The 13,513-nt window shown below is 37.6% G+C and overlaps 1 protein-coding gene across 2 annotated transcripts in view; it reads right to left on the bottom strand.

The window, feature by feature from the left end:
- psmd14 (proteasome 26S subunit, non-ATPase 14) overlaps positions 1 to 13,513 on the bottom strand; it is a 122,168-nt gene that overhangs the window by 53,607 nt on the left and 55,048 nt on the right. For both annotated transcript variants that reach the window (XM_078552270.1, XM_078552271.1), the window contains exons 3-6: positions 11,427 to 11,498; positions 10,887 to 11,006; positions 10,682 to 10,752; positions 9,857 to 10,007 (exon numbers count right to left, since the gene is read on the bottom strand). In XM_078552270.1, the coding sequence (XP_078408396.1) occupies positions 9,857 to 10,007; positions 10,682 to 10,752; positions 10,887 to 11,006; positions 11,427 to 11,498 (414 nt within the window). The remainder of the gene's footprint in view (positions 1 to 9,856; positions 10,008 to 10,681; positions 10,753 to 10,886; positions 11,007 to 11,426; positions 11,499 to 13,513) is intronic.

Raw genomic sequence — 13,513 nt, 5'->3', positions numbered from 1 at the left:
ACGGGAGAAGGCTCGAGTGGAGCAAAAAAGTCAGCATGGACCAGGTGGCCTGTTTCTATACCACAAGTCCTATGTAATTCCATGAGTACACTGATACAAGCAAAGTCAAACAATCTCACACTGAAAGCTTGATGTATCTGGTTAGTTTCAAGTTTTGGCTATTATCTTGCCAGAAACAAAGGTAATCCTTGTTCAATTTAATGCTTGCTGAAGACAAATATAAAATTAAATCACATCAGCTCTATATAAAATATTTTATATATATTAGTTTTCCTGAGGACTAAAGCTTCACTTTTAGAGTTCTGAAAGTTAATCTATAACTACAAAATTCAAGGAGGAAAATGCACAACTGATAAATTTGTCCGAAATTTGCTCAATTGTCAAGATGAAATGACTATGCAGTTGCATGTTAGAGCACAACGCACAAAGAAATGTCATCCAAGTTATAATGCTCAGTCATTAGTTCTGAACATGTAACAAAGCAAAAACTGTTTTTTGTACTGCATTGCTGTATAAAAATACCATAAATTGCAGCAATTTTGTTTTGCTTTTTTAGAAAAGGAAGAAAAAACAATTTATAGTTACTTGCCTTCATGGACAGCACCAGGTGGTGATTCAGAGAAATTGCTATGACACATTGCTAATTCTGCTGATTGCACTGTAAGATGCCATACTGTTGGACGTACTGAGGCTTTTATTTTGCTCGCCCAAGTTCTAACAAAGTTAAGCAGTGGCTTGGTTCCGAAGTCTCATTTTGGACTCGAAACATTAACTTTGTTTCTCTCCCCACAGATGCTGCCAGGCCTGCTTCATTTTGCCAGCACTTAGTTTTTATTTCAGATCTCTAGCATCTGCAGTATCTTGCTTTTATTTAAGCAGTGGCTCATTTGGTAGCATTCTTGCCTCTGATTCAGAAGTTTGTGGGTTCAAGTCGAACTCCAGGACTTGAGCACAGAAATCAAGGCTGACATTCCAATGCATTATTGAGGGAGTGCTGCATTGTCAGAGGTGTCATTTTTCAAATGAGACATTAAACCAAGGCCCTGTCTGCCTTCTCAGATGGAATACATGGAACTATTCTGGAGAATAACAGGGGAGTCCCCAGTATCCTGCCCAATATTTATCCTTCAATCAACAGCACAAAAACAGATTATCTGGTCATTCTCACATTGTTGTTTATGGAAGCTAGCTGCGTGCAAATTGGCTGTTCTGTTTCCTACATTACGACCATGACTGCACTTCGATAGCTATTTCATTGTCTTTGGGACATCTGGCGGTCATGAGAGGCACTATATAAGATTTTTTCTCTTTTTCTATAGACAAGTCCCGTTTGTCATTTCCATGTTTTGTTTTATAGCGATTAAAAATGTTAATGGGACCATAGAACTATAGAAAAGTTACGGCACAGAAAGAGGCCAATCGGACATTGTATCTCCGCCAGCCAAAAGAAAAACTAGCCGTTACTTTTAATCCCACTTTCCAGCACCTGGTCCGTAGTCTTGCAGGTTCCAGTACTTCAGGTGCAGATCTAGGTACCTTTTAAATGAGTTGAGTGTTTCAGCCTCAACCGCCAATTCAGGCAGTGAATTCCAAAGGTCCTCCACCTCATGTCCTCTCTAACCCTTCTACCAATCACCTTAAATCTATGCCCCGTGGTAACTGACCCCTCAGCTAGGGGCAACAGGCCTTTCTTGTCTATCCAATCTAGGCCCCTCATAATTTTGTAAAGCTCAATTAGGTCACCCCTCAGACTTCCCTGTTCTAATGAAAACAACCCTAACCTATCCAATCTTCCCTCATAGCTGCAATTTTCAAGCCCTGGCAACATTTTTAATAAATCTCCTCTGTACTCTCTCCAGAGCAATTATGTCCTTCCTGCAATGTGGTGACCAGAACTGTACACAAAATTCCAACTGTGGCCTAACCAGCATTTTATACAGTTCCATCATTACATCCCTGCTTTTATATTCAATATCTCGTCCAATAAAGGAAACCATTCCATATGCTTTCTTTACCACCTTATCCACCTATCCGGCCACCTTCAGGGACCTGTGGAAATGCACTCCAAGGTCTCTCACTTCCTCAACCCCTCTCAAAATTCTCCCATTTACTCAATATGCCTTTGCTTTGTTTGTCCTCCCCAAATGCATTACCTCACACTTTTCCGGATTGAATTCCATTTGCCACTATTTTGCCCACTCAATAAAACCATTGATATCACAGTATTTTTACAGCGCAGAAGGAGGCCATTCTGCCCATTGAGTCTGCACTGAAGCCCATCGAGTCGGCACTGGATATCGTTCTGGAGACAGCTATCTTCTTCACTATCAACTACACTGCCAATTTTTGTGTCATCCATAAATTTCCCAATCATGCCTTCCACATTTAAGTCCAGGTCACTAATATGTACAACAAACAGAAAGGGCCCCAACACTGAACCCTGTGGAACGTCACTCGAAACCGCTTTCCAAACGCAAAAACATCCATTGACCATTATTCTTTGTTTCCTGTCACCGAGCCAATTTTGGATCCCATGGGATCTCACTTTTCTGACCAGTCTGCCATGTGGGACCTTGTCAAATGCCTTACTAAAATCCATATAAACAACATCCACTGCATTATCCTCATCAATCTTCCTAATTACTTCCTCAGAAAATTCTAAGTTAGTAAGACATGATCTTCCCCTAACAAAACCATGCTGACTATCCCTGATGAATCCATGCCGAAGTGACAGTTTATCCTGTGTCTCAGAATTGATTCCAATAATTTTCCCACCGCTGAAATCAGACTGACCAGCAATTACTTATACATCTTTAAATACTGCCATATTCCTGTACTGTACATTTTTTAACCTGTGTTTCTTCTGTCTTTCAGAGTCACTCACCAATTCCCTATCTCCAGTTCCTTGCTTTGAATTTGTCCTCAGGTTCCCTGCCCCCTGCCAATCTAGTTTAAATCCCCCCTCAACAGCACTAGCAAATCTCCCTGTGAGGATATCTGTCCGAGTCCTGTTCAGGTGCAGACTATCTGGCTTGTACAGGTCCCACCTTCCCCAAATCGGTCCCAATGCCTCAGAAATCTGATGCCCTCCCTCCTACACCAGCTTTCCAGCCACGTATTTATTCGCTCAATTTTCCTATTTCTATACTTACTTGCACGTGGGACTGGGAGTAATCCTGAGATTACTGCTTTCGAGGTCCTGCTTTTCAGTCCTTCATAGCTCCCTAAAACCTGCTTTCAGGGCCTCATCCCCTTCCTACCTAAGTCATTGGAACCAACGTGGACCACGACCTCTGGCTGATCACCCTCCCCAAGAAGAATGTCCTGGAGTCACTCCGTGACATCCTTGACCCTGGCACCACGGAGGGGACATACTATCCTGGAGTCACGTCTACAGCCACAGAAACGCCTGTCTTTTCCCCTAACTAATGAATCCCCTATCACTACTACTCTTCCCCTCTTCTTCCTCCCCTCCAGTACAGCAGAGTTGCCTGTGCTGCCATAAACCTAGCTCTGACTGCACTCTTGCGAGGAACCAACACCCTCATGAGTATCCAAAACGGAAAACCGATTGGTGGGTGGGACCCCAGGGGACTCCTGCACTACCTGCCTAGTTTCTTGGACTGCCTGGTGGTCACCCATTCCCTTTCTGCCTCCATCCTCCTAAGCTGCCATGTGACCACCTCTCTGAATGGGCTATCCACGTAGCTCTCAGCCTCGCGGATGCACCACAGTGACTCTAGCCGTCGCTCAAGCTCCATGTTCTGCAGCTGGTGACACTTCCTGCACATGTGGTCGTCTAGGACACTGGTAGCATCCAGGACTTCCCACTTAATACAAGGCACGCATTCCATACAACCATGCTGTCCTGCCAAAGCTTCAATTTACTTCCCTTATGTTAACTTTATTTTACTTTGGTTTACTTTTACTACTTTATTTTATCTGGCCTTGATTTAACTTTACTTCCCTATTGCTTGTGTTTCATATTGAAGTTAAGTAGCTCCTTCGTTTGAAAACGATGTGTTTTTCTAATTTTCAGCTACTTGCAGACCCTCCCTAACTGCAGTGTCTCATCAACTGATGAACTTATGTTTCTTTGGTGATGTCACTCTTGGGTGTTTCAAAACTCAGCTCTCTCATGCAGCTTGTCAACTCCTGGTCTCCTGCAGGCTGAGAAAAATAGAGAAAGACAAAGTAAAGAGCACCTCCTTCCCCTCCTCACTGAATTCCCTTCTCACCAAATTCATAGTAATTCCACTCTGTACCAGTGCACTCCAATGACAGGGCACTTAACCTCTCGTATTTATATTACTTGAGATTCAGATGACTTATGCAGTTACAGGACAGATTAGGCCAATTACCTAATTTGCTAATTTCACTTGCTCTCCGTCAAAGGGCTTGAGGAGGTGTCAGCTGTGGCTCAGTCCATAGCACCCTCGCCTTTGAATCAGAAGGTTGTGGGTTCATGTCCCACTCCCGGAAACCAAGAACTGTGATTGTACTCAAAAAGAGTTGCAATCTGTGACTGTTGATAACTCGAAAGAGTATCAAAGCGCTTGATTTGCTTGATTAGCCCTGCCCAAGCCTCTCCATCAAAGGGCTTGATTTGCTTGATTAGCCCTGCCCAAACCTCTAAGAACCGTAAAACTTAAAACTGTAAATTTACGTAAAATTCTAAATTGCAAGCAAGCAGTACTAGATTTTACAAAAGATTTATAAAAGGGACTAAAAACAAAAGAGTCACCAGGCCCAGAATATGGTAGAAAATTCAGCAGGATTTAAAAAAAAAAACTTTGGAACGATAATTGTGACAAACGACGTAAGGATAGAAAAAGTTGTACCACTATCTAAAAAAGGGGAAAAAAAGAACGACCAAGAAATTCTGGACTAATTAGTCTGAGAACTGAGTAAATCTTTAAACTCCATAAAAAGGAATAAAGTTAGTTAACATTTAAAAAGTAATCCATTCAGAGTTAGTCAACATGATTTGTAAAGGATAGGACATGCTTGATTAATTGAAATTTTTTGGAGAAATCACAATGTACAGATGACACAACAAATGTTTTAAAGTTGCATTTTTTGAAGGCATTTGTTAAAGTGCCACAAGAAACTTGTTACAAAGATTAAGCCACGTAGCACAGAGGGGCATATAGTCACATTGATAGAGAGATGGCTGGGGACAAAATACAAACAGTAGGGGTAAATGTATATTTCAGATTGATGAGATGTTGGTGGTGTGCTCCCAAGATTCTGTGCTGAGATTTTGTTTTTGGTTCATATAAATAAGCACAAGAATGATTTTGAATTTGCTTCTGGGAGAATAGCCATGTGAGGAAGAATACAGGAAATTTCAAGAAGATAGGTTAGCAAACTGGGCAGATGCAAAGAAATCTGAAGGAAAACATTTTAGGAAACAAAAGTGAAGAGTATAGTTTCTCTCACCAAATCAAAGCACATTATGGGCTTACGTAATACAGGTTTGCAGATCATGTCAATGCTGAAAGATTACTTCCAGAGGTTGGAGAATCAGCAACAAGAGAGCTTAAACCAGCATTGTCAGTGCAAAAAAAAAAGAGGGATATTAGATGAATTGTTTTCAGGCAGCAAGTTATTCAAACATGGATTACTATCACAAGTCGATATTGAGACAGAGCTTACGTAATTTAAAAGGGAAGTATTTGTAAAGGCAGAATTTAAACAATATGGGGATAGGTTAGATTAGATAGCTCCAGTTGAAGATCCAGCACTAACGGAGATAATAGATCAAATAGTCTCCTTTTGTAGACTACGTGAGCCTGATTGTGTTCTCACCTGACGTACACACACACATACAAACACACGCACACTCACTTTCCAGCAGGGGGGAACTGAAAAGCAATAGGAAGCTAGAACCGTGACTGCTTTTCCCCCCTCCATAGCCAATAAGCACTATGGGCAAGTGTAACACCCCAACTGTTGCACTGCTGAGATCGCAGACCAGGAATTGTGTCAATTAACATAAATCAGACACAATTGCCAAAGAAACAGGAGAAAAATATAACTGAATTTATCAAGAAACCACCAATTTAGAGTCTAAATAATGTGGGAGTATAATTTGGAAAAATGTGAAGTCATCCACCTTAGTAAGGGGAATAGAAAAACAAAATAGTATTTAAGTGGAAAGAAACTACAGAATGCTGCAGTGCAGAGTAATCTGGGTGTTCTTGCACGTGAATCACAAAAGGTTAGCATGTGGGGACAGTAACTAATTAAGAAGGCAAATGGAATGTTGGCCTTTATTGCAAAGGGGGATGGAATATACAAGTAAGGAAGCTTGCTACAATTGTAACATTGGCAAGACCACACCTGGAGCATTGTGTACAGTTTTGGTCCCCTTTTTAAGGAGGGATATATCTGCATTGGAGGCAGTTCAAAGAAGGTTCACCAGGTTGATTCCTGGGATGAAGGGATTTGTCTTAGGAGGAAAGGTTGAGCAGGTTAGGCTTATATGCATAGAGTTCAGAAGAATGAGAAGTGATCTTATTGAAATATATAATATTCTGAGAGGGTTTGACAGGGTAGATACCGAATGGATGTTTCCCCTCGTGGGCGAATCTGGAACAGGGGGTCGCTTATTTGAGATGGGCATAAGGAGGAATTCTTCTCTCAGGATGTTGCGAATCTTTGGAATTCTCTACTCCACAGAGCTGTGGAGGCTGAGACATTCAATACAGTTAAGGTTGAGAGATAGGCAAATTTTTGAACTATAGGTTGAAGGGGTTCAGGCAGGAAAGTGGAGTTGAGGGCAAGACCAGATCAGCTATGATCTTACTGAATGGCGCAGAAGGTTTGAATCGCAGTATGGCCTACTCCTGCTCCTATTTCTTATGTTCTCATTAAGTAGAATAAAAGCACATACACCTTACAAAATATTACTGCGTTAAACATCTGTAAATTATATTGATTGTTTTGGATTCAAGATTAAGTTAAAAGTCAAAACAGATCATTCAAATGCAGAATAATTCCTCAAAAGGGAATTTTTATCACCACCATCTGGTATTACAACACAGAATTTTCTCCCACTAGAGACCATTTTGTGCTGTTCAAGTGGTAACTGTGCATATCTCATGTATGTTACTTCATAACAGGTACTAAAACAAGCCTGAACCCACAGTACAACAGGTTATAATTCTGGCTTTACTATACTGAACCAAGCTTATTTTTTTAAAAACACTACAATTGAACTAAATGTTCAAAGAACTAATATTACGGTTATGAAATCAATATAGACAAATCAGTGTTGTGTGTTATAAAATGAGACAGTTTAGTTCAACGTACTAAAACAAAGAAATACATACAGGGTGAAAGCTGATAATTTATTCATTTCTGGTGTTGTAAGGCCTGTATGTGTGCTGTAAACCAGGATATATTATGTACATATTGCAGCAGGAATAATTGTTTGGGCACAAACCAATATTGATTTGTCTAATATTTTATATTTGCACAGGTGTTATAAATACTATGCAAAGTTCCACCAATTTTTACGCAGTATACCATGGCCAAAATATTATTACCAAGACAAATCAGTTCAACTAGCATTTCTTCCAGCATGCTACAGGCCAAACCTATTCTCCTTACTATTCCCAAAATGAACCAAAAAAGTATGATTTTTAAGTGAATCATATTCTTGCCCCCAAAAGACAATTTTTTAAAAATTAAAACAACAATATTGAATCAACACTGCAGTAACATAATTGAATGACATATTTTTAAAATCACACTGGTAAACCACAAGGGCATGTGCTTAATATCCAATTAACCAATCTAAAGGCTAATTGCAATCTGCGCAGCTGACAAAATTTTGCATCATCACAAGCACAATATAAACTCAAATTCCAAATATATATTCATGAATACATTCGTATATGTGAACAATCCCAATTTCCATCTTTTGTAAGGGGTGATAGCGCATAAGTCTTGTTCATTATCAAATAAAAATTTAAACCAATTTTAGAAATGGCTCCCTGTAATGAATAATGTACAACAGTATTATAAGTGTATTAATGTTAGCACAGATAAATGACATGATGCAATTTAGTTCAATAGATAATGGTTCATGTGGTACTAATATATTTTCCTACAATGTAGCATAAAATACTTCTGCTCTGGGAAAAACCTCAACAATTGACATCTTTCAAAGTAAAAGCATGCATTAACCACCTAACATACCTTGCACACACAGCCTTTTAAAATTTCACAATCACGCACCTTAATATATGATTAATGACTATTATACCATTAAAAAACCAGTCACAAAATGTAATATACACATCTGTCTCAAATATTAAAGTAATGATTTGTCTTTTCAGTCCACAATTTCATTAACTTCCATATCAGAATGGCAATACATGCTGTAACAAGACACCTCAGCAGTAGTTTTAGTCAGTAAACCACCTAGACAATTTCTTTATGTTCTGCACTCTTTATAATATACCCTCCCTGTGGTAGAGCAAAATCGAATTGCCTCTCACATTTGCAGACAGCTCTGTGAAGGTGATAATAGACCTGCTCCCTGCTGTCATGAGGCAGGAAATAGGAAAATGGCATATGGGGCCAGAAGAGAATAAAAAAAGAAAGGAGCTGAACAACAACAGCAAAAACAGACTACAACAAAGGTGAATAGCAACCCAAACTGTAATTTAACAATCCCCCTGTCAATGTTAAACACTTCCAATTATCTAACTTCTGAATGCATTAAAATAACTTGTAGATTATTGGAAACAGTCAGAAAGTCATTTAACTTTCTTGTACAAATGAGAATTAACAAATTATTAATTCATTCATCAGGATCTATCAGCCTCATATTTCTATTATATTCATTGAGTTAATATCTCACTAATTTTTTTCTTATTTAATAGGAATTAACAAATGCAGGACATTACTTTTGCAATCAAACCACTGAAGTGTGAAATGTGTAGGCACTCAAATCTTCACAAAGTACTACTACAAAAGCAGAAAACAATTTTTCCATTTTAGAAAGTGACCAGTGAAATGGATATAGTAAAGTATAACGTACATATGTTGTACTTATTTTAAAATAGATGATACCCATTTAATCAATATGTGCTGTTTGCTTAGTTTATATTACGTTTACATCTGGCCCCAAAATAATTCTTTTTAATTTTGTCAAATGACTTCTGATTAGCAGGTGTAATGCTAATATTTAATGTTCACCTCACAGGTAAATGTGGCATTTTTTCCCAAATATAAAAACAATTGACTGATGCTGATATAATGGCTTCCGGGCTTCCTGACTAACTAAAATACTATTTTACAACTCAATATTTGCTACAAAGGGGTTACTTAAAAGAAAAGAATTGCAAGGTTCTTCCCATTGAGCTTAGGAGGTATTTTTACCATGTGTTCAGAATTCTATTTTAAACCTCTGAAGGATCAAAATTGATTTGCACCTTGGAAAAGAAGGACTATAAATACAAACAACAAACAGCGAATGTGTTTTTTTTGAGAGGGGTTAAATAAACCTTTGGACAAGGAAACAAAGAAACACAAATTGAGCACAGTAATATATTCACTCATGCTCAAAAGAACATAAAATGTAAAAAACAGGAAAACATTTAGCATACATTCGTGATGTGAAAGTTCATGGGAAATCATCAATTAACATATGGCTCAGCTCATACCTAATTCTACTTCAACATTTAACTAACATTGATCATTTTTAAGAATATAACTGGTGTAAACATTGAACACTACAGACGGCTTCCAATACTTTAAAGAATTAGTATTAATTGTGTGCATTTGAGAATCAAGGGATTTAATGTCACGAGTAACATATTTACTAAGAATATGATCGTACCTTCCCCTTTACGCTCTGAATAGGATCCACTACTACGGCAACAGCTCTCTCCGACAGGGCTTCAAAGCTCTGCTGAGTGTTGATGTCAACTCCTGAAAGCCAGCATCCAAAGCCAGGGTGACTATGGTACCAGCCAACTACCATTTCAGGTCTAAAACAGAGCAAATGGCTAAGTGTTTTTATTTTGGAAATAAAAGGCAAGCTAGCACTTTGAGCAAGGAAAGCAGAAAAAAATGAACGGAGCTTAACAATAGAAACACACAAACATGATAACACTACAAAGTATGAAAAATGGGAACTCATTCAACATACATTTATGATGGTGTGGAAGTGAAGAAAGTGTGTCATACAAGCGCTATCATTAAGAAGATGTGCATTAGCGGTGGTAGATCATGCTTTCAATTTTTCACCCTGTTACCACACCTTCCCTGAGCCAGTTTTTACCCTTTCAGCACTTGAGAGTAAATATCCACCCTTCAAATATCAATTAAAGCAGCAGTGGGACCAGGAACTCAGTCAAGAAGCAATTTACACTATTCTGCAGTGCTGCTGAGCCTTTTGTTAACATTAATTTTTAAGCTTTTTTTTCCACAGTGAACGTATTTGAACAAGCATTTGACAACTGTTGATAGGTATGAAATGAAACTGCAAAGAGATACAAAATAAAATAGCAATCAACTTCAGAACTTTAAACAATTTGTATTAAGTTGCAAACAAATATAATTCAATTGCATAAATTGAACTGTAAATGAATAAAAGGATATTCTGCTGATACGTATTTCTGGTCACCTTACTTTTACCACTTAAGGAGATTTTATATCCTACCTGCCTGTTTGCTTCAACATGTCCAACATTTTGGCTTGAAAAACAGGGTCAACTGCTTCAACACTAACACCCTGTTGGAAAAAAAGTAAATTACTCAACCTTGAAAAACAATTGCTTCAAATTAAACATGGTATAAATTCAAGAACAGAAAAATTACATTGAGGATCACATTTTTTCATACAAAAGAAACAAAAATATGGCTCACCGTGCCTGACTGAGGCATAGCAAATACATCGATAACACGGACAGTATAGTCATCAACAAATTCACCCAGCATCAGGCCCATTACTTCCATAGGAACACCAGCCCGTCCATGTTTCAACATCTGCAGATTACCAAAATGCATACCAAAAAAATGTATCTCAGTGTTTTCAACCCAGAAAGAGAAAATAACCTTTTTTCGTGTGTGACATTTTATCATGTTTCAGTAAATCTTGACAACTTAATTTTTTTTTCAGTTTAGTTTTTGCATTTCTTGATTTTCTTTGCATTACTACACTCTTATGAAGACAAACAATGTGCAGTTACCACATTTTAAATGGAAAGCTGAATGCTTAAAATACAAAAGGAGTCAAAACATTTTGTTGAAAAGGACAAAAAACTGTGGATTTGGTGGTCTAGAAATGGTACTAAGATATAGAATGTCAAATAGATTATTTACTTGCTTTGTGTCATTACATTCTAAACTACAATACGTAATTACCATGATCAAAGAGCCAAGAAACAAACAAACAAACAATCTTACCTTCAGCAGAGCAAGAGAAGATATGTAAACCTGTTCTGCTGTATCCACGGCTGGGGCATCAGTTGGTGGACCCTAAAAAACACAAGACAGAGATTGATGACTAACATTTTCCAAGCAAGTGGTATTTTTCTTAAGACAAATTTCATTTAATTACCCGTTTAGATAGTTCATTTTTAAGTGCCACAGCTGATGTGTAGTGGAGTAGGTAGTCTGAAAACATTGCGATATTGAAATTTTAAACAAGGTTTTACATTCACCAAATGTGAACCTAAAATTTAGGCTAAGCCTTCACTACAATTGTTCATAAGCAATTAATTTTGTACTGAAGTTTAACTACTAACCTCATTTGAGCAATCAGGTTTATATAAAGATATTCTGAAAAAGCAATTTATTTTGTACCAATGACACAAATTACTTAAAAGCTGAATAGAGAAGAAATTCTACTTTTTTGTTTATGTTTAGAAACTGCAATCATTCTGTCAATAGGGTGTGCAAATATTATGGATATTAACTGCATTCTTGTGATAAGATATGATAAAAAAGGGTATCTGATCTTCTTAAATAAATACCTCATTCAAAGAATTTGAAAAGAAAAGAAACCCACATAATTTCACCCTGTCACAACTGTCAATGTCTGATCTGGCAATTACCTGTGTGGTTCTAACAACAGTGTGAATGTAAACACCACTGGACTAGCATCATTAATCTGTACAGTAGCATCAGCAATTTCCTTCAGCCTCTGCGGTTACAAGCTAAAATACAACCAGATGAGGGATATAGGAGCACTTTACAGGTAACAGCCTGAGCTACAGCTTGAGAGAATGCACCAATATTCCCTAGGTATAACAGCTGTGAACAAAATACACCACAAGATGCCTTATGGGCCATTCAAACAATGAAGCTCTTTTCAGCTATTTTGAAGTATTTATTACTAAATATTTATTTGGCACAAATATATATCTCAAGTACAATTTTACAAATTTTCAGTTTTGTTTTACACAAACATACAAGAGGCTTCGTTATACAGAGAGGTTGATGTTTATGCTAGAATATACTTCTGCCCAAAATACTGCCAGCATTGTTGCATGAAAGCAGCACTCACCACTTTTACTGTAAAGTTCAACAGTACTCTCAAAACCCAAGCCTGCAATTTAACTTTGATTTCAAATTACAGTAAATTAAGCCTTAGACTACTAACTGGAAAGAAAGCTCATCTCTTTGGGCTACTGATTTTGTTCATTTTCAATTCAAACATCAAACTACCTGTCTAATTATGATTAGAATTTTAGCATACAGAGCATAAAAAAAAAATCAAGTGTCAGAAGTGTCAGATTTCTCTGATTTGTTCAACTAACCATTGGCTGTTGTGTTAACCATTTCAATATGATCAAATGCAAATCAGGAAAATTATCAATAAAGGAATGAGGGCCTCCACAAAACCAAACAATTCAATATCTTGATTTTTTCTAGGTACCAGAAGCTAAAATAGTCAACAATTTCTTCTAGCTACTACCTTAGTTTTTCATGTGGTTGAACTATAGGACAAAAAAAGTTTAAAGCAGAAAAGGTGGCCACTTGGTCTATTATGTCTGTGCTGGCTCTTTATCAGAACAATTTAAAACTAATAGTACTTATCTGCTTTCTCCCTATAGCCAGTATTTCCTCTGCTTCAAATCTTTATCTACTTTTCCCTGAAGAGATGCACAGGTCTCCGCTTCAACCACGTCCTGCAGCAAAGTATCCATGCTTGAAGAATCATGTCCATAAATAAATGTATAACCTTTTTCCTCACTTTAATTGATGACCCTGTTAACATTGATTCCTCAAAATAGCCTTTTTGAACTTAACCTATCAAAACCATTAAAAATTTCAAAAATCTCACTAAATTTCCTCATAGCCTTTTCTTCTCTAGTATCTCAAGTCCTTCTTCATAACTATAATTTCTCATCCCTGGTATCATCCTGTAAGGCCATTGCCAAATGCATTCTCCCAATCCATATACATTACATCTTGTACATTCACATCATCTGTCCAATTAGCCACTTCTTCATTATAAATTGCTTTCAAAGGAATTCAGCTTAGCTGTA

Source organism: Cetorhinus maximus, chromosome 11 (genome assembly GCF_964194155.1).
Source record: "Cetorhinus maximus chromosome 11, sCetMax3.hap1.1, whole genome shotgun sequence".
In the NCBI taxonomy this organism is placed as follows: Eukaryota; Metazoa; Chordata; class Chondrichthyes; order Lamniformes; family Cetorhinidae; genus Cetorhinus; species Cetorhinus maximus.
Note: the sequence above shows the minus strand (reverse complement) of the source record. Positions and strands in the feature narration are given on the sequence as shown.